The 19,637-nt window shown below is 44.2% G+C and overlaps 3 protein-coding genes across 9 annotated transcripts; 2 read left to right on the top strand and 1 right to left on the bottom strand.

Moving 5' to 3' along the window:
- Positions 1–718: 718 nt before the first annotated feature.
- On the top strand, positions 719–5,880 carry LOC106563195 (germ cell-less protein-like 1). Of its 5 annotated transcripts, none has more exons than XM_014128519.3 (15): positions 719–1,255; positions 1,684–1,967; positions 2,062–2,185; positions 2,358–2,454; positions 2,581–2,678; positions 2,841–2,953; positions 3,062–3,127; positions 3,251–3,335; positions 3,457–3,547; positions 3,675–3,815; positions 3,913–3,982; positions 4,097–4,172; positions 4,276–4,421; positions 4,635–4,776; positions 5,367–5,880. In XM_014128519.3, the coding sequence occupies exons 2-15, from the start codon at positions 1,780–1,782 to the stop codon at positions 5,505–5,507; spliced, it is 1,578 nt and encodes a 525-aa protein (XP_013983994.1). In that variant the 5' UTR covers positions 719–1,255; positions 1,684–1,779; the 3' UTR covers positions 5,508–5,880. The 5 variants fall into 5 exon arrangements, with proteins under 5 accessions (XP_013983994.1, XP_013983995.1, XP_045545968.1 ...); XM_014128520.3 differs by having other exon boundaries at positions 743–1,255; positions 1,684–1,873; XM_045690012.2 differs by having other exon boundaries at positions 747–1,255; positions 4,635–4,722.
- A 6,852-nt stretch (positions 5,881–12,732) lies between these two features.
- On the bottom strand, positions 12,733–14,130 carry LOC106563197 (protein FAM136A). Its single transcript, XM_014128530.3, has 3 exons — positions 13,804–14,130; positions 13,462–13,602; positions 12,733–13,366 (listed from the first exon to the last, which is right to left on the bottom strand). Exons 1-3 carry the CDS (start codon positions 13,888–13,890, stop codon positions 13,178–13,180), a joined length of 417 nt encoding a protein of 138 aa, XP_013984005.1. The 5' UTR covers positions 13,891–14,130; the 3' UTR covers positions 12,733–13,177.
- LOC106563196 (uncharacterized) lies at positions 14,117–19,305 on the top strand. Of its 3 annotated transcripts, XM_082958201.1 has the most exons (7): positions 14,117–14,399; positions 14,751–14,872; positions 15,073–15,282; positions 15,397–15,545; positions 15,676–15,880; positions 16,770–16,901; positions 17,042–19,305. In XM_082958201.1, the coding sequence occupies exon 7, from the start codon at positions 17,109–17,111 to the stop codon at positions 18,291–18,293; it is 1,185 nt and encodes a 394-aa protein (XP_082814327.1). In that variant the 5' UTR covers positions 14,117–14,399; positions 14,751–14,872; positions 15,073–15,282; positions 15,397–15,545; positions 15,676–15,880; positions 16,770–16,901; positions 17,042–17,108; the 3' UTR covers positions 18,294–19,305. The 3 variants fall into 3 exon arrangements, 2 of the variants coding, with proteins under 2 accessions (XP_082814327.1, XP_082814326.1); XM_082958200.1 differs by lacking the exon at positions 15,073–15,282; XR_014379452.1 differs by lacking the exons at positions 15,073–15,282; positions 16,770–16,901; positions 17,042–19,305 and having other exon boundaries at positions 15,676–16,469.
- Positions 19,306–19,637: the final 332 nt, after the last annotated feature.

The raw sequence follows: 19,637 nt of genomic DNA, 5'->3' as shown, positions 1-19,637 counted from the left end.
GACGTCCCAAGGATCTTTAGTTAGGAAAAACATATTTAGCTCCTGAAATAAGGAGGAAGTATTTTAACCTGAGCCGTGGTGCACCGGTTTCCACTATATAGCACAGCCACAATGTCAAAATGGGCTATATCATAAAAATGTATGAAAACAAAATGTGCTTTTGGTCTTAGTTTAAGATACATTAGCAGTGTGGTTAGGTTTAAAATAAGATTTTAACAACATCAATTGTAGAACTAGGCGGGGTTAATAAGACTTTGTGGCTGTGTTAAGTAGTGAAGACTCCGTGCCCCGGTTTTTGTCCGCAACGATGGACAGTGAACGGGCAAAAACGGTGATGGAGGAGCGCCCTTCTCAAATCGAACAGTAATCTGCACCGCTCGGTCATATTGTCAACAAAGCAGCATAGTGCATCGTTCAGAAACGTCTCTTTAACATAAAATATGTTTGAATTTTTCAAACTAGTTTTCATTGGAAAGGCAGATATAGCGTTTTTATCAAAAAAAACTATCACTTTTGCATGTGAAAACACATCATCCTATTCATTACTCCACGTGCTTAATCTAGCCTAGCCCAAAACTATGTCACTCGTTTTTTTTGTGTGCCGATTTCGCCGTGGGGTTTGAACGGGCACCTGGATTATGCCTGAGAGATAAAAAAAAAAAATTGCCCGGTTCCAAAACAAATGCAATCACTTTTCACCCAGTGCCAACTACCCACTGGGGTAACCGGGCCAGATAATCGTATCCCCTCGTTGGATTGTTTCTGGGAGTGGTCACCTACACATTTTCAAAGATCTATACAGCTGGTTTAACAATCCTCCAATGCAAACATTCCTACTGTAGTTATCAGGTAGCCTGCCCACGTTGGCATATCGCCACTATTACAGTAGATGGCAATAATGCGCAGAAGCACATTCTAGTTAGCACGCTAGAAGACATGGACCTAGCTAGCCTGTGGACTCTAATCTGCATTGTTGCATGAAAAATTGAAAGACAACTTGGAATGTGTTCTTGAGATATCCTTTGAAACATTCATCATGATGCTCTAGCTATTGGTAGATCGTATTTGGCCCGATTAGCGTTATCGCCGTAATATCTTCTTGTCTTTGTTCAATACTTTTAAACGCAACATAGCTGATAGGCTTGTTTACTTCTAGTAACTTGTCACAATTGATCTGGCTAGCAAACTAGACCACCTAATTGACAACACAATTTGCTAGCCGACGAGTTAGCCTTGTGCGTTGTAGATACATCAGGTACGTTTCTGTAGTATAAAACATTAGCAAGCTTTTGCATTCATTATCTACCCGGGCACAAGCTATGGGTTGCTACTAGTTGTTGTGTGGGTAGCTGGCTAGTTTAGGTAGCTTTCTAGCTATCTACCACAGCAACTGTTGCAACCACAACAATGTAATGATAGGTTAGCTGAACACAGTGCCTGAGGTTGTTAGGTTATTGTTGTCAGACCTGAGGACAGGACGTGTGTTCAGAATTCATGCTTTTGACATGTATGAACAACTGTTAGGCAAGAGTGTTCCAGGTCTGAACCTAAATAATAACTTTCAGAAATGGTTACTCAACAACAAAAGTGACCTGCTATTGTATACCCCTGCATAATGAAGTTCATATAAATTACAATAGATCCATCCATTTCATGTTGCAGAGGATTTTGTTTTGTGTGTAGTGTGCAGGGGAGAGATGGGCACCCAGGGCAGCCGGTTACAGGCCTCGTCCCAGGATCCTGAGGAAGCAGTTGAGACTACATGTGCCAGTGGCAAGCATGGATGTGAATGCAGAAAGAGGAAACGGACTGCACACTGTGACTGCGACAGTGAGCCTGATGAGGAAGATGCCTTATTGGACACACCACGGAGGTGAGAAGAGTCACACACATCACACTGGAAATACACACAATTTCATAAACCAACAGACACAGCAGGCCGGAGTAAGAGACAAACGCACTTACAGGTGAGGTATTCACACATCTTTCATGTCTTTCATATGGCCAGCCTGTTTCTAACCTTGGCCTGCATTGTTCTGGTTTGTTTTGGAACTGTAACAGGAAGAAGCTGAAAAGCACATCTAAGTACATCTATCAGACCTTGTTCCTGAACGGGGAGAACAGTGACATCCGCATCTGTGCCCTGGGGCAGGAGTGGAACCTGCACAAAGTGTACCTGTGCCAGGTTAGTGCTTTGTTCTGTGTACACTACACACTTTATTAGGCCGTCATTGTAAATAAGAATTTGTTCTTAACTGACTTGCCTAGTTAAATAAAGGTTAAATAAAAATGATCTGCAATGCCTGTGACCCCCCCCCCCCCCCCCATCCCCCGCCTTCATGTTCTTATTTATGTAGTCAGGGTATTTCTCCAGCATGTTCAGTGGCTCCTGGAAGGAGTCCAACATGATGGTCATACCGTTAGAGATCCCAGACCAGAACATCGACACAGAGGGTGAGGACTTCAGTCACTGCCAGGAATAAAACACTACACATTTCTTTGTTTATGTCACTGAACTCCTTTTTTACAGTTACTATACACATTTATCTTGATTTTCTCCGTGTGTTTGTGTGTGTGTAGCTCTGCAGGTAGTGTTTGGATCTCTGTACCGGGATGATGTTCTGATCAAGCCCAGCAGTGTCGTCAGTATCCTAGCAGCAGCTTGTATGCTCCAACTGGTCAGTAGATTATCATCATATCACACTACAGGATCTTTACATGGAATGTTGAGATGATAGTGATATGTGTGAGTTGGAAGTTGAACTTGCTGGAATGTAATTTACTGAACGAGAATAGATGATCAAAGGCGAAAATATGCCATGCCCGGTGTGTCTTTGCAGGATGGTCTGATCCAGCAGTGTGGTGAGACCATGAAGGAGAACGTTGGTGCCAAGACTGTGTGTGTCTACTACTCCTCTGCCAGCATCTACGGCCTTGACTCTGTCATGAAGAAGTAAGCCCCATCATTACATTCCTATTGAATAATATTAGTTAATCGAATAATACACATTTGATCTTGTTCTTATCACTCCACATGCATATGGTTGTGTGTCTCCTGCAGGTGTCTGGAATGGCTCCTCAATAACCTCATGACCCATCAGAATGTTGACCTCATGAAGGAGCTGGGGTGTGTATCTTCAATGTTTTCCTATTTTTCCATAGGACTTATACATACTCATAATAGTCTTAAGTGTTGTGTGGTCAGTGTTGGTGTCAGTAAGCAGTGTGTGTTTCTGTGCTGTATTTGCAGAGTGGATGTGATCGAACTGCTGATCCAGTCGTCTGACCTATTCGTCATGCAGGTGGAGATGGACGTCTACACCGCTCTGAAAAAGGTACTACTGTAGCCTTTGAGACTGTTTCCAAAGGCTGTTTTTGTAGATTGTTGATTTATCTCCCCCTCCTCCATCCCTTCTCTCTCATTCATACCCTCTCTTTGTAACTCTCTCTCCTCAGTGGATGTTCCTGCAGCTCAATCCATCCTGGGACGGTCCCATCAAGCAGCTGCTGGCTGATGCCGACGCCTGGCTTTGCAAACGCAGAACTGGTATGTTCTGTTCCACAGGGCATGTCCACAGCTAGCTACACACCTATCTGAACACAAGGCTGTAGAATATACACAGAAACTGACTGACCAGTCTTTTCTAATGGCTCTTATGTGCATGCTGTTGCAGAGATGGGAGAGGAGGAGCCCTTCTTAAAAGCAGAGGACGGCGCCCCTTTTACTCCTGTCTTCAGACATGTGCGCCTTCAATACATCATCAATGACTTGGCTTCCGCACGCATCCTGGAGAGAGACAACATTCTCCCACCCGGTAAGGGTGGTGATTTGGATAGTGATTTATGTTTCACATTCACTTGTGACAGTTTTAGTAGTCATTTTTATTTCCTCTGTAAAACTCCTCATACCAGATTGGCTGACCTCCGTGTACAAGAGCCAGTGGTTTGCCATGCTACGGACGGAGCACGACAATGACAATGGGTGAGAACTGGAGCTCCAAACCAGCAACATCACTCCATGACAACATTCATTCTGTGATTTTCAGTGACTGAAAATATCTTTCCGCTTGTATAGTAAGGCTTGTTGTGTCTGTAGCCCACAGGATGCCAACAAGGAGGAGTTTCAGTCAGGTAGCATGCGATGTGGTAGGAAACTGACCAAAGATGGTGATGTGAGTCACACTATTAGTCTCTGTGGAATAAGGACATCAATCACACCATAAGAACTTCAAACAAAACATCACAAAAGAGAATGTTTTAACTTTATATTCTCAGTACTGTTGGCGTTGGACAGGCTTCAACTTTGGCTTTGACCTGCTGGTGACCTACACCAACCGCTTCATAGTGTTCAAGAGGAATACACTGAGCCAGCCATGTGGGGGAGCTGTGAGTCTGCAGCCTCGGAGGCATCTAGCATACAGGTTAGTGTTCCAATCTGCAAACACGACCTAGGTTGTGGTCAGCACAACACACATAGCTACAGATTTCAAATGTTGGCATTGCATTGTGTGTTGTGTGTGGAGTAGTAATGATATAATTATGTTCTGTATAACTGCCATTTGATTTACCTGTGTTCTACCAGGCCTGACTAGCCCCTCACATCGCACTCAATGTTTCTCCCTCTCTCTGTTCAGGTTACGCCTGGCCTCCTTTGATAACAGTGGTAAGCTGGTGTGTAGTCGATCCACTGGTTACCAGCTACTCACCCTGGAGAAAGACCAGGTCAGTCCAGGCCCCCAGTATCCAGTCTGGAGCATGAAGTCACAAGCTCTGCCGGTTGGCTACTGCACAAGCTCTGCTGGTTGGCACCGCTGCATAGCAACTCAGCGGTGCCAAAAGCCCTGGTCTGCTCTAGAAAGCTTTTGGAAATTACGATCATCAGAACTGTCGTTTTGGGCTCTAAAATTGGTTTATTATGATCAAGTTCGATTCTCCCTGTGAATTATTTTAAAGTTTGCTGCAAATAGAGATATTTAATTAAATAGTGATCCATTGCATGACAAATGTAGTAGGCTCCGTAGACATTAAGGTTGACTCTCAGGCATGATGAAAACTACATGGCCATGCCATTCAACCTCATTCAGCAATATGGCGCATTTTGAATACTTCCGGCTTCATTACGCCATCAGGAGTTTTCCGTAGGAAACCGTGGAATGACGTCAGCGCTATCACTATCTACTGGTTTTAATGTCTATTGGTCAGTCAGACCACACATAACCCACATGTTCTGAAACTTTCCTCCCCTCTTGAAATGAACACATCACTATATAGTATTGCCTGAATCGGACCATATAACTATTGCTGTATCTTACGTTCTGTGCTCCCCCTATTTCTTATTCTCTCTTTTTTTATTTTCTTCCTACCAGGAGTATGTGGTGATGAACCTGGACAGTCGGCTCCTGTCCTTCCCCCTCTACGTGTGCTGTAACTTCCAGTACACATCTCCTCATATGGACCGCCGTCCTGATGCCCCTGAACCAGAGAGCAGCGCCCGCAGTGTACCCTGATGCCAGCTCCACACCCTCAGCCCAGTTCCCTTACCACTCCCCTTTATAACATAGGCTAATCCTATCCTTGCCCCACACCCGCATCCTCCATGGCCCCTCTCTGACATCCTGGCCTCAAGCTGTGGCCCACAGCTTCTACCCCCCAAACACAACCCTGGCATCTGCATGCTCTATAGCCCAGTCTAGTGTGTTTTGGATACATTGTTAGTTTTAAAAATATATATTTTTCATTCTTCAGCTTTCTTTTTTATAACATTCATGATTTTTAGGCTTTTTTTGTATTATTTATTTTACTTTTTTTTTAAGAAAAAGTGTGAGAAAAAAACCCAACCTGACAATAAATTGTCCACACCAGTGGGCTGTGGTGCTATCAGCGGTGTGTGACCTTGTCATGTCTCTCAAAGGAAATGATCTGTTACTATTTCTGTACATCCATTACTATCCTAGAATTACAGTATTGCTAATTAATTAAGAGTAAGTCGGCCACTATAGTAGTGTCCAAATTAGGTTTGAATTTCAAATACCCACGGCTGAAAATGGTGCTGCTTTTGCTAGTGGAAATACAGTTTAAAGTTTGGTAGGGATAGCCCTCCTACGTATTTCCCACTTAACAAACTTGCAAAGGGGGAAAGATGACCAATCTTTCAATTGTATTTACAGGCACTAGCATTTTGTCCCATCCTAAATTGGTTTAGACATGAGTCTGCTGCCCCCTGGCTGAGTATAAAGATAAAAATTGTGTCTCCTATTGTCCTGGAAGAGGTGGTCTTTACTGATACAGCCCTTAAACAATGTAAACTACGCTTTGGTCCTATTATTGCTCACACAACTTCTATTTGGTGCAAAATCTGAGGAAAACATTTTGGAATCAAAATGACATGCCCATACTCTCATATTTCACAATAATGCCTTGCGATCTGGAGGGCAGCCATTTGCATCCCCCATTGGTCCAAATGTGGAATCCATACCCTTGTTGATATTATGGACAGTAATGGTTTGAGAACATTCCACGATTTGAAAGATAACATTGCCAGGCAACTTATTTTCCTATATTTACAATTTAGGTCAGCTATGTTGGCCTATAGGGGCCCTTGGGGAAACCCAGCTACCAAACCATCCAATGATGGGATTTACAAATGATCTGGGCTCCTGAAAGGACTGATCTCTATAATATAAACTCAGCAAACTTAACATGTGTAAATATTTGTATGAACATAAGATTCAACTGAGACATAAACTTAACAAGTTCCACAGAAATTGAATAATGTGTCCCTGAACAAAGGGGGGGGGGGGGGGGGTCAAAATCAAAAGTAACAGTCAGTATCTGGTGTGGCCACCAGCTGCATTAAGTACTGCAGTACATCTCCTCCTCATGGACTGCACCAGATTTGCCAGTTCTTTCTGTGAGATGTTACCCCGCTCTTCCACAAAGGCACCTGCAAGTTCCCGGACATTTCTGGTGGGAATGGCCCTAGCCCTCTCCCTCCGATCCAACAGGTCCCAGACGTGCTCAATAGGATTGAGATCCGGGCTCTTCGCTGGCCATGGCAGAACACTGACATTCCTGTCTTGCAGGAAATCACGCACAGAACGAGCAGTATGTCTGGTGGCATTGTCATGCTGGAGGGTCATGTCAGGATGAGCCTACAGGAAGGGTACCACATGAGGGAGGAAGATGTCTTTCCTGTAACGCACAGCGTTGAGATTGCCTGCAATGACAACAAGCTCAGTCCGATGATGCTGTGACACACCGCCCCAGACCATGACGGACCCTCCACCTCCAAATTGATCCTGCTCCAGAGTACAGGCCTCGGTGTAACGCTCATTCCTTCAACGATTAACGCGAATCCGACCATCACCCCTGGTGAGACAAAACCGCGACTCGTCAGTGAAGAGCACTTTTTACCAGTCCTGTCTGGTCCAGCGACTGTGGGTTTGTGCCCATAGGTGACGTTGTTGCCGGTGATGTCTGGTGAGGACCTGCATTACAACAGGCCTACAAGCCCTCAGTCCAGCCTTTCTCAGCCTATTGCGGACAGTCAGCACTGATGGAGGGATTGTGCGTTCCTGGTGTAACTCAGGCAGTTGTTGTTGCCATCCTGTACCTGTCCCGCAGGTGTGATGTTCGGATGTACCGATCCTGTGCAGGTGTTGTTACACGTGGTCTGCCACTGCGAGGACGATCAGCTGTCCATCCTGTCTCCCTGTAGTGCTGTATCACTACGGACATTGCAATTTATTTCCCTGGCCACCACATCTGCAGTCCTCTTGCCTTCTTGCAGCATGCCTAAGGCATGTTCACGCAGATGAGCAGGGACCCTGGGCATCTTCTTTTTGGTGTTTTTCAGAGTCAGTAGAAAGGCCTCTTTAGTGTCCTAAGTTTTCATAACTGTGACCTTAATTGCCTACCGTCTGTAAGCTGTTAGTGTCACAGGTGCATGTTCATTAATTGTTTATTGGTCATTGAACAAGCATAGGAAACAGTGTTTAAACACTTTACAATGAAGATCTGTGAAGTTATTTGGATTTTTATAAATTATCTTTGAAAGACAGGGTCCTGAAGAAGGAACGTTTCTTTTTTTGCTGAGTTTATAACTTTAGGAAGCTCATATTCTGAGCGTGCCATTAAAAAAGAATGGTTCACAGATATAAGTGAATCTGAACAACCCTTTAACTGGAACAGAATATGGAAAAATATGACCTTGGCATCCCGTAATCCAAACCATAAATGTATACATTTTAAGGTTGTTCGCAGACTATATTTTACACCAAAGAAATGTTTAATGACAAAATTGGTCCAAACTCCCAACAGTTCACTGTGTCCCCTAAATCAGGTAGGCAAAGTCCTTCATATGATGTTGGAGTGCCCTGCAGTTAAAAGCTTCTGGGACAAAGTTACAAAATGTATTTCTAAGTGCATGAATGTAAATATTCAATGCTTTGCATCTACTATATTACTTAGCAATGAATGCCCCTTGAATCTCTCAATCAGAGATGATTACTGGTAGCAGGCAGCAATGCCGCAAAAAAAATGTTGGCTCTTAGATGGCTGTCACCTCACTCTCTCCCAATTCTCCAGTGGATACAGTTACTATTAGAAGTTATAACATGCCCTTTCCATGACATAGACTGACGAGGTGAGTCTAGGTTAAAGCTATGATCCCTTATTGATGCCACTTGTTAAATACACTTCAATCAGTGTAGATGAAGGGTGGGAGACAGGTAAAGAAGGATTTTCAAGCCTTGAGACAATTGAGATATGGATTGTGTATGTGTGCCATTCAGAGGGTGAATGGGAAAGACAACATATTTAAGTGCCTTTAAATGAGGCATAGTAGTAGGTGCCAGGTGCATTAGTTTGTGTCAAGAACTGAAACCTACTGTTGAGAGTGAAAAACCCACTCTCAACAGTTTCCCGTATGTATCAAGAATGGTCCACCACCTTTGGGTGGTGCATTGGAGTCATGGGCCAGAATGCCTGTGGAACTGAACATTCAATTCTCTGGCAACAGCTCTGGTGGACATTCCTGCAGTCAGCATGCCAATTGCATGCTCCCTCAAAACTGGAGACATCTGTTGCATAGTGTTGTGTGACAAAACCACACATTTTAAAGTGTCCTTTTATTACCCCCAGCACAATGTACACCCGTGTAATGATCATGCCATTTAATCAGCTTCTGTTAGGTGGATGGATTATCTTGGCAAAGTAGAAATGCTCACTAACAGGGATGTAAGCAAATTTGTGCACAACATTTGAGAGAAATAAGCTTTCAGTGCATATGGAACATTTCTGGGATTGTGTATTTCAGCTCATGAAACATGGGACCAGCACTTTACATGTTGTGTTTGTATGTTTGTTCAGTGTACAGTACCAGTCAAAGGTTTGGAGACACCTACTCATTCAAGGGTTTTTCTTTATTTTTACAATTTTATACAATGTAGAATAACAGTGAAGACATCAAAACTATGAAATAACACATATGGAATAATGTAGTAACCAAAAAAGTTTTAAATCAAAATATATTTTATATTTGAGATTCTTCAAAGTAGCCACCCTTTGCCTTGATGACAGCTTTGCACACTCTTGGCATTCTCTCAACCATGAGGAAGGCTTTTCCAACAGTCTTGAAGGAGTTCCCACATATGCTGAGCACTTGTTGGCTGCTTTTCCTTCACTCTGCGGTCCAACTCATCCCAAACCATCTCAATTGGGTTGAGGTCGGGTGATTGTGGAGGCCAGGTCATCTGATGCAGCACTCCATCACTCTCCTTCTTGGTCAAATAGCCCTAACACCTCCTGGAGGTGCGTTGTGTCATTGTCCTGTTGAAAAACAATTATAATCCCACTAAGTGCAAACCAGATGGGATGGCGTTTCACTGCAGAATGCTGTGATAGCCATGTTGGTTAAGTGTGCTTTGAATTCTAAATAAATCACGACACCATCACACTTCCTCCTCCATGCTTCACAGTGGGAACCACACATGCAGAGATCATCCGTTCACCTACTCTACGTCTCACAAAGACACGGCGGTTGGAACCAAAAATCTCAAATTTGGACTCATCAGACCAAAGGACAGATTTCAACCGGTCTAATGTCCATTGCTCGTGTTTCTTGGCCCAAGCAAGTCTCTTCTTCTCATTGGTGTCATTTAGTAGTGGTTTCTTTGCAGCAATTCAAACAGTTGATGTTGAGATATGTCTTTTGACTGGTACTGTATATATATACACTGCTCAAAAAAATAAAGGGAACACTTAAACAACACAATGTAAGTCCAAGTCAATCACACTTCTGTGAAATCAAACTGTCCACTTAGGAAGCAACACTGATTGACAATACATTTCACATGCTGTTGTGCAAATGGAATAGACAACAGGTGGAAATTATAGGCAATTAGCAAGACACCCCAATAAAGGAGTGGTTCTGCAGGTGGGGAACACAGACCAGTTCTCAGTTCCTATGCTTCCTGGCTGATGTTTTGGTCACTTTTGAATGCTGGCGGTGCTTTCACTCTAGTGGTAGCATGAGACGGAGTCTACAACCCACACAAGTAGCTCAGGTAGTGCAGCTCATCCAGGATGGCACATTAATGCGAGCTGTGGCAAGAAGGTTTGCTGTGTTTGTCAGCGTAGTGTCCAGAGCATGAGGCGCTACCAGGAGACAGGCCAGTACATCAGGAGACGTGGAGGAGGCCGTAGGAGGGCAACAACCTAGCAGCAGGACCGCTACCTCCGCCTTTGTGCAAGGAGGAGCAGGAGAAGCACTGCCAGAGCCCTGCAAAATGACCTCCAGCAGGCCACAAATGTGCATGTGTCTGCTCAAACGGTCAGAAACAGACTCCATGAGGGTGGTATGAGGGCCCGACGTCCACAGGTGGGGGTTGTGCTTACAGCCCAACACCGTGCTGGACGTTTGGCATTTGCCAGAGAACATCAAGATTGGCAAATTCGCCACTGGCGCCCTGTGATCTTCACAGATGAAAGCAGGTTCACACTGAGCACGTGACAGACGTGACAGAGTCTGGAGACGCTGTGGAGAACGTTCTGCTGCCTGCAACATCCTCCAGCATGACCGGTTTGGCGGTGGGTCAGTCATGGTGTGGGGTGGCATTTCTTTGGGGGGCCGCACAGGGCCCTCCATGTGCTCGCCAGAGGTAGCCTGACTGCCATTAGGTACCGAGATGAGATCCTCAGACCCCTTGTGAGACCATATGCTGGTGCGGTTGGCCCTGGGTTCCTCCTAATGCAAGACAATGCTAGACCTCATGTGGCTGGAGTGTGTCAGCAGTTCCTGCAAGAAGAAGGCATTGATGCTATGGACTGGCCCGCCCGTTCCCCAGACCTGAATCCAATTGAGCACATCTGGGACATCATGTCTCGCTCCATCCACCAACGCCACGTTGCACCACAGACTGTCCAGGAGTTGGCGGATGCTTTAGTCCAGTTCTAGGAGGAGATCCCTCAGGAGACCATCCGCCACCTCATCAGGAGCATGCCCAGGAGTTGTAGGGAGGTCATACAGGCACGTGGAGGCCACACACACTACTGACATTACATCAAAGTTGGATCAGCCTGTAGTGTGGTTTTCCACTTTAATTTTGAGTGTGACTCCAAATCCAGACCTCCATTGGATTTCCATTGATTATTTTTGTGTGATTTTGTTGTCAGCACATTCAACTATGTAAAGAAAAAAGTATTTAATAAGATTATTTCTTTCATTCAGATCTAGGATGTGTTGTTTAAGTGTTCCCTTTATTTTTTTGAGCAGTATATATATTTACATTGTTTGCTTTCAGGCCCACAGGAAGGGGATGGTTGGGGAGGGTTTTCTCTGGTCGCTGGGAGGGTGAATGTAAAAGCATGATAAGCAACCTTGGATGTTTAAGGGGGTAGAAGGGGTGTTAATTTCAAACCGTAGGTTTAATCTCAATTTTGGATATAATTGTAATATACATGCCATAATACATTGTAAAGTGTGTTTGACAAATATATTTATTTTGGCATAGCAGTATTGTAATGATCTACAGTGATGGCTTACCTTTACACTTGTCTTTTTTTAACCTTTATTTAACCAGGCAAGTCAGTTAAGAACTAATTCTTATTTACAATGACGGCCTACCAGGGAACAGTGGGTTAACTGCCTTGTTCAGTGGCAGAACAACAGATTTTTACCTTGTCAGCTCTGGGATTCGATCGTCCAACCTTTCACTTACTGGCCCAATGCTCGAACCACTGGGCTACCTGTCTTTGCAGAGATTCATGATATGCTGTAATAGCCTCACTGATATACTGTCAATTCATTTTTTTACCATTGGTGTCTGTGCATCCATTTGTACATTACACAGAGATTATTCCACCATGTTACTAAAACCTGCATTTTAAAAAGCTGGATGTTTATAAGGTGTGTGTGGTGCATTACTATCAAGCTCAATTCTAGTAAAAAAGTTCTGATGAATTGACAAGACACAGCTAGGTAAAGGAAAATTCAGGCTAAAAGGCAATACAAATGCAATTCCATAATTTACCATCTTCTTTCATTTTTATATAAAAACTAATGAGGAAAAGAATCACAGAACATGCATGGTTCCCACAAAACAAACAGCACAGAGATCATGCTAGAAGAGAGAGGAACAGGTCGCAAATATTTAGAGCACTGATGCAGAATAAAGACTCCAATCATACAACAACTAGGCTATCAGGACATGTAATAAATACTCTTACACACAGTTCACAGACACCAGTATTTTTTATGTTAAGACAGTTCTGTAATGGCACAGGTCTGCTGAGTAAGTTCAGCTGGCCTGTCTGGTCTGTAGGTTCAACCAATAAACAGTAAGTGCTACAAAGAAACAGAGTCAGTTTGCAGGGGAGGTGTAGTTTCTTCTGACTGAGCTGAGGTATATCCCCCACCCTCCCTGACAGCATAGACTCAATTAACCAGGATCCAAATCTCATTCCTGCAAGCTGTCCCTTTCCCTCACTGAGTTATTGGATCTGCCACTTATAACTCCCCCCTTTTCACTGTGATAATAACGAGCCATCTTTGAGTCTGCTGTTTATACTTCCTCTGTGTTATTTGAGTCAGATGACAGTAAACTTTATGAACCCCTTTGTCACTGTAGTATAGAGTCCAAGCTGTCTCATGCATCTGAAGTAAGCTATTCCCTCCTCCTCACTGTGGAATAGAGTCCAGGTTCTCTTTGAGTCTGTGCGTCATGCTGGGGATCAGGTTGATGTGGTCGTCCACACAGCTGCCCACGCAGTTCTCCATCATGGCCCGCACGGCTGGCTCCTTGGCCCCAGAGTCAAACAGGTCCCTGGCCTTGTCATTGCAATGCATGGTGCACCTGGTCAGCCGGTCCTGGGCATGGGGGAGACAGAATGTTAATCACAATCAATCACTACAAATTCTCTGTATCTATTTTCTCATCATAATCAACACCACATGAAACTCACCTGAAATTTCTCTAGTTCATTGGTCACTAGTCCTTGGGCCTGCGCCAGAGGAGCGTGGCAGCGTTCAATACAATTGTGCACCTGTGACATGGAGTCTGTGGAGCGCTCGCAGCACTCTGCACTGCACTTGAACATGAGTCCCTGGATACATTCACAAGAAAGATTTGAACTGTGCACCTGATATAAGCCTAAGTGTTGACAATAAAAGGTGGCAAATGATCTATGCCTGGAGAAAGAGGGTGATTTGTAAAACTGAAGTTTGTAGATAATGCACTGCACAATATACTGGATTACATTGTATGTATTGGACATAGTTGAAATTTCATTTGCATAATGACTTACTTGCATCTTGCGGATGTGGTCCCGTTCTAAACTTTGAACCATATCCTCTATGGTTTTCTGTACACGAGCTTGATGCGCCTCTGCCATTTCAAACGTTGCTCTCAGTAGCGTGGGTATTCAAAACTGAATTCTAACTGTTAGAAGATACGGGTTGGCTACGTTGCAAAGCTAAATAACAGCCACAACAATGACATACAGTACGCTATTGCAAGATTCGCAAGCCTTGTTACATTACTGTTTCAAACTGTAGGTCACCTCCGTGAAACCATGCCTCTTCGTTCTGGTGGCAATACATCACATCCGCTCTAGCTTCCGGCATTATCTTGGTAATTTCCGGTTCCAAATAAGGTCGCGATGTGACCGAAGCAGAGTTAGTTATAGATGTCTTTGACCGAAGTCCCCACTTAGTTTGAAGTCCTAACTTTAAACTTTTACAACACTGTGCTTATTGTATATATTTTTCTCAACGACTTTGACTAAATTACTAGTTAGATGAGTAAATAGCATGATGCGTTTTAAAGATCCGCTGTAAACTCGTAGTAAAACTTAATCGTGAATTCCTTGAGAAGTATTTTCCTCTACTGACTTTTGAAATGGTGAGCAGTGCACACTTAATCAGTCCTTTCTAAGTGTTTGATTTTAGCCAACTAAGTGGGGTGATATCATAGATGTTTTTAAAATATCACACATCTTCATTTTTTGCCAATAACCATGAACGACTGCTCCTGAAAATATCAACTGTGGGCTGCCCTTTGACCCCAGACAGAGAGATTGAAATACTTGATAGGCCTACTACCCATGTCACCACCAGTAGCAGTCTATGCTATCTGTCCTAAATTGATTTAGCAATTCACACAATCGTATTAAAGTGACATGTTTCTGACAGTTGTGAATGTAGCCTATGTTATTTTTGTCATTGAATGATGATTTCTTTACTCTCTACTCAGATGCCATTGCTTGGAAATAATTGAAAGCACATGATGATTTCGAAAACCCTGTAATCAGGGCACTCCTGTTCTTGGGACTCTAGCGTCAGCTTCAGAACTCAGAAATCCACCCAAGACGATAGGTAAACCAATCCTAGTCCAGACTCCACATTCCATTTTCTTTTTCAATGGGATCCAGTGAGGGGGGTTCAAAAACAACCATGAATTTAGTTCCATTCATCCAAAGAGTATTTCTATTTCAGAGGACACATATTTATGACACATTTTTTTTTACTTATGAATTGTTCATTTCACTCCCCTTGGACTTTGAATGACATTGTAGAGCTGAGGTTGGAGTGGGCATCGGTGGCACTGCAACAGCTTACTTTGTGAGACAGGAGTTTGGGGCAGTGGTGAAGTTTGATGTGTTTGAGCCAGGCACTGTGGGGAGGGGGGGACTGGCCACCCAGAACATCGGGGCTATGAGTACGAGACGGGGGCGTAGTTCTCCACCCCCTAAACATGCACATGAAGCACTTCCTTGAAAAACTAGGTGAGACATGTTAGCCTATCAGAAATACACTTGTTTGTTCCTGAAAGAGTGCTGTACACATGCACAGATGGACTAATATGACACCCATCTATATTTCTCCCCTGTTTATATCAGGTCTTTCCCAGAGATGGGATGTCCCATGGAAAGGAGCTTACCTTTGAAGAGAGTGACTAGTTTATTGTGAACTTCCTGCTTCAGCGGTACAGGTTCAACTTCCTGCGGATGCAGATGTGGGTGGAAAGTGTCCTGGACAAGTTCATGAGGTGAGACTTTAGTTTCTGCTACCTGTCTATTTACAGCACAACAGTCAATACCTTTATTATGAAATAAACATGTTATTAATGAGAGAATGCTAATTGTAGGTATGTGATGTTTTGATTCTTGTTTTTACAGAATCGACCAGCAGTTCAGCTACTCCTTCACCAGTGTGGAGAAGCTCCTGCATGCAACGGTGGTGACGGTTTCCTCACACCAGCCAATCAGATGCTGGAGGAGGCCATGTTGGGGGAGGACTTTTCTCAGAGCTTCCTCAATGACGTTGTGTCACCTGTCACCCGTGTGAATTATGGCCAAAGTGTCCGCATCAGGGTTTTTTTGGGTGCGTTTTTAACAAAAGACTTAAGTGCGATAAGTGTTGTTGAGTGCTCTTATGTGGCCATCCAATGAAAACTAGGGACAGGAAGTTCGGCCCTTTTTTACTGACTCGGGTTCTTTCAAATTGTTGAGTCAAAAGAACAACTCATTTAGTTCATTTGATTCAGTATTGCCCAGAACACGCAGGACCCTCCTGAAGCAATCATGATTTTACAAGCCTTGTTCAGCATAGCATGGGTTTATTGGAGCTGTCATTTTGGACTGAGACTTATAAAAGTGTGCTTCAAACAATGTAGGCCTACATTTGTGATTGCTAGGCATACACATACGATAGTTCTTGATACCTTTGAAATGAAGTCTATAGATGTGTCAGCAACCGGACTAGATTGTGAATGACTCTTGGCGGAATGCAATTGCTTGACTGCCGCGAGGGATTAGTACAACATCGTTCGCTGCAGCCGCCCAAACAATGATTTGTTCTCGAGTTCAAGCTTGTTGAGCAGAGAGGCAGGCTCTAAGTTTTGGTTCTACAAAGTTGTGTCCATCATAACATTCAATAATAAATTAATTGCAGTCATTCTTGCACCATGCGATCAATTATCAGTGTCTTTTTTTCTTCTCTATGCTGCCTGCTGCATGATACGTTTTCCTGTGCGCACTGACAGACAGTTGGTGGTCGGAGCACATCTCTGGAGCCGCTGAGTCGGGGAGCACTTATTCATCCTGCTGTATTCATTGCAGCCAGCAGGTCAAACAAACAACTAAAATGAACGATGAGTCAGTAAAAAGAGTAGTTCAGAAATAACAAATTGTTCACAAACTCACATCACTATTGAAAACATAAGGGAACTGAACTAATCCTTGCGAAATGTGTGGTGTGATGTCTCTGGCAGGGGCAGACCCATGCCTGTGGGCAGTGGACGGACGTAATAAGGTGTGCTCAGGACTCCTGTACCACAGCAAGGAAGCGCTCATCCCAGCATGAGTCACTGCTTTCTCTGTCAAGCTGCGACCATTTAAAGCAGGTACACACTGTATATGCATATATAAATGCCTCAAGTAACTAACAGCACAGTTCATTGTAAAATATATCTGCAAATTGTCTAAAATCTATTCTTTAGATGCTAAGGCTCTACTCGTTCTCCCTTTCTTCCTTTTACCACAGCCAGTCTTTAGGAGGTGAACTATGTTGGGGAATCTGGCTTCACCATTCCCTGCATGACATAGTGATCATGGCCACACCTCTCCACCGGGGAAAGTCTGCAGGCTTCTCCCCTCCTATCCCCTCCCAGTACCCTGGGCACCTCCACCAGACTGTCACCACCCTGGTCCCCGGCCTCCTCAACGTGTCCTACCTGGTCACCTCCACCAGACTGTCACCACCCTGGTCCCCGGCCTCCTCAACGTATCCTACCTGGTCACCTCCACCAGACTGTCACCACCCTGGTCCCCGGCCTCCTCAACGTGTCCTACCTGGTCACCTCCACCAGACTGTCACCACCCTGGTCCCCGGCCTCCTCAACGTGTCCTACCTGGTCACCTCCACCAGACTGTCACCACCCTGGTCCCGGCTCCTCAACGTGTCCTACCTGGTCACCTCCACCAGACTGTCACCCCCCTGGTCCCCGGCCTCCTCAACGTGTCCTACCTGGTCACCTCCACCAGACTGTCACCACCCTGGTCCCGGCTCCTCAACGTGTCCTACCTGGTCACCTCCACCAGACTGTCACCACCCTGGTCCCGGCTCCTCAACGTGTCCTACCTGGTCACCTCCACCAGACTGTCACCCCCCTGGTCCCCGGCCTCCTCAACGTGTCCTACCTGGTCACCTCCACCAGACTGTCACCACCCTGGTCCCGGCTCCTCAACGTGTCCTACCTGGTCACCTCCACCAGACTGTCACCACCCTGGTCCCCGGCCTCCTCAACGTGTCCTACCTGGTCACCTCCACCAGACTGTCACCACCCTGGTCCCGGCTCCTCAACGTGTCCTACCTGGTCACCTCTGAGAAGCCCTTTACCTTCAGTGTGTCAGACATTCTCACCACAGACTCCATCATCAACAGCCTGAGCTCCATTGACCCCGTGCACATCCCACCAGGCTACTCATGCCCGCCAGTCAACGAGAGCAAGGTGTGGAAGGTGTTTTCTCCTCAGCCTCTGTCCCAGGAGCTGCTCCAGGACATGTTCCTATCATCGAAGACAAAGTGGCTAGCGTATCCCGCTCACAGTCCACCCCACGGCGGGACCTCTCCGTTCATCCTTCATGAACGCCTGTACTACCTGAACACTGTGGAGTGGTCAGCCAGCACCATGGAGATGAGCACCATCTCAGCCAGGAACTTGGCACTGTTGGCACACCACCGCGGGCAGGATGCGGCCAGGAGGACCTGCACACGTTTGAGGAGAGAGCTATGAAGAGAGAGGGAGGGAGGGAGGGATAGCAGAGGCGGAGAAGAGTGAATCATGAGAGATGGCAATAATATAATTCTGATATATTCCACAATAAAACACTCCTGTCAGGTGAACACTAGTCTGGGGTGTTCTGCCTCATTATGAATCTAACACGGAAGAAATCGATTGACCCACTGTATTTCATATATTTTTTAATTGAAAAAGTCAACTTAAATAATATCAACTGCAACATTAGCGCACAATTTTCAGCAGATGATATTCTTGTACTGTACTGAATAGAATGATCACTGTGACAACAGCATAGGGAACTATGCTATACTACAGGGTAAATGTAAAATGATTGAAAAGACAAGGCACTTGGGTTTTCAGATATATAGCTGCTTTAGATACTGCGAACTTTTAGAAATGAGTGTCAAATACATCTGAAAAATGTACCCTGTGATGAGTGAACCATCTAAACGAATTTCTGTATGTCTTCCTGCTGTGTCTCAAGCGCTCTACCTCTGGTATAGTGTTGAAAAGGTTGTAAAGCAAATTGGTTGGTGAAATTTGTGGTTTTGCAATTTAATTGGCAAACAGATAATTGGAAAAGTTTTGGTGTTATACAATGATGAAAACACCCATGAAGAACAAACCCCTGTACTTTTTCTAGTTTAAAATGTTTTCATGTTAGAATAGTTAGTTCAACCTTTCTAATGCACCTTTTTAGTTTTTAGGGTTTCTTTGTGATAACGTGTGATACTGTACAACCATAGTAGATATTTGATGGAAGAGGGAGAGTATTTTGAGACCAGCTGATTTCAATCCCAAAAGTTTGCACGGATCAAATGAAAGCGTTTGTAAACAATTTTGAAATTAGAATTTGTAATTGTGATATGTTTTATGCTCTATTTGACATGGTTTTCTATGGCTTCTCAGCTAAAATAAAATTACTTCAATTTTGTTTTGTTTATTTTGAATAATGACGGACTTGAAATCACTGTTTCCAATCATAATAAAGAGCCAACACACTGAAGAGATGAATGTCATCTTTAATTATTCAATACATGCCCTGCCAGGCCCGAAGATGCAAATCGCCTCATGTTCTTCAACAAACTGGACATTGAGAGCCCAAACCACATTTTTCTATTTGCAGATGAGGCCATTTGCTCTGTGACATTTGCAGTGCTAGGGAGTAGTTCCACTACATGTAATTCAACTAGTAATTTAACTACATTTTGCCATAGCTTGGTGGTAGTTTAACTAAATTCAAAGCTTTGTAATGTTTTTATTAGTTAACAAAGCAGTGTAGCTTGCTACTACAACTACCCACTAAATCTCTGGCTGTCACACAGGTCACACTAAACT

The sequence above is a fragment of the Salmo salar genome, chromosome 11 (genome assembly GCF_965601325.2).
Source record: "Salmo salar chromosome 11, fSalSal1, whole genome shotgun sequence".
In the NCBI taxonomy this organism is placed as follows: Eukaryota; Metazoa; Chordata; class Actinopteri; order Salmoniformes; family Salmonidae; genus Salmo; species Salmo salar.
Note: the sequence above shows the minus strand (reverse complement) of the source record. Positions and strands in the feature narration are given on the sequence as shown.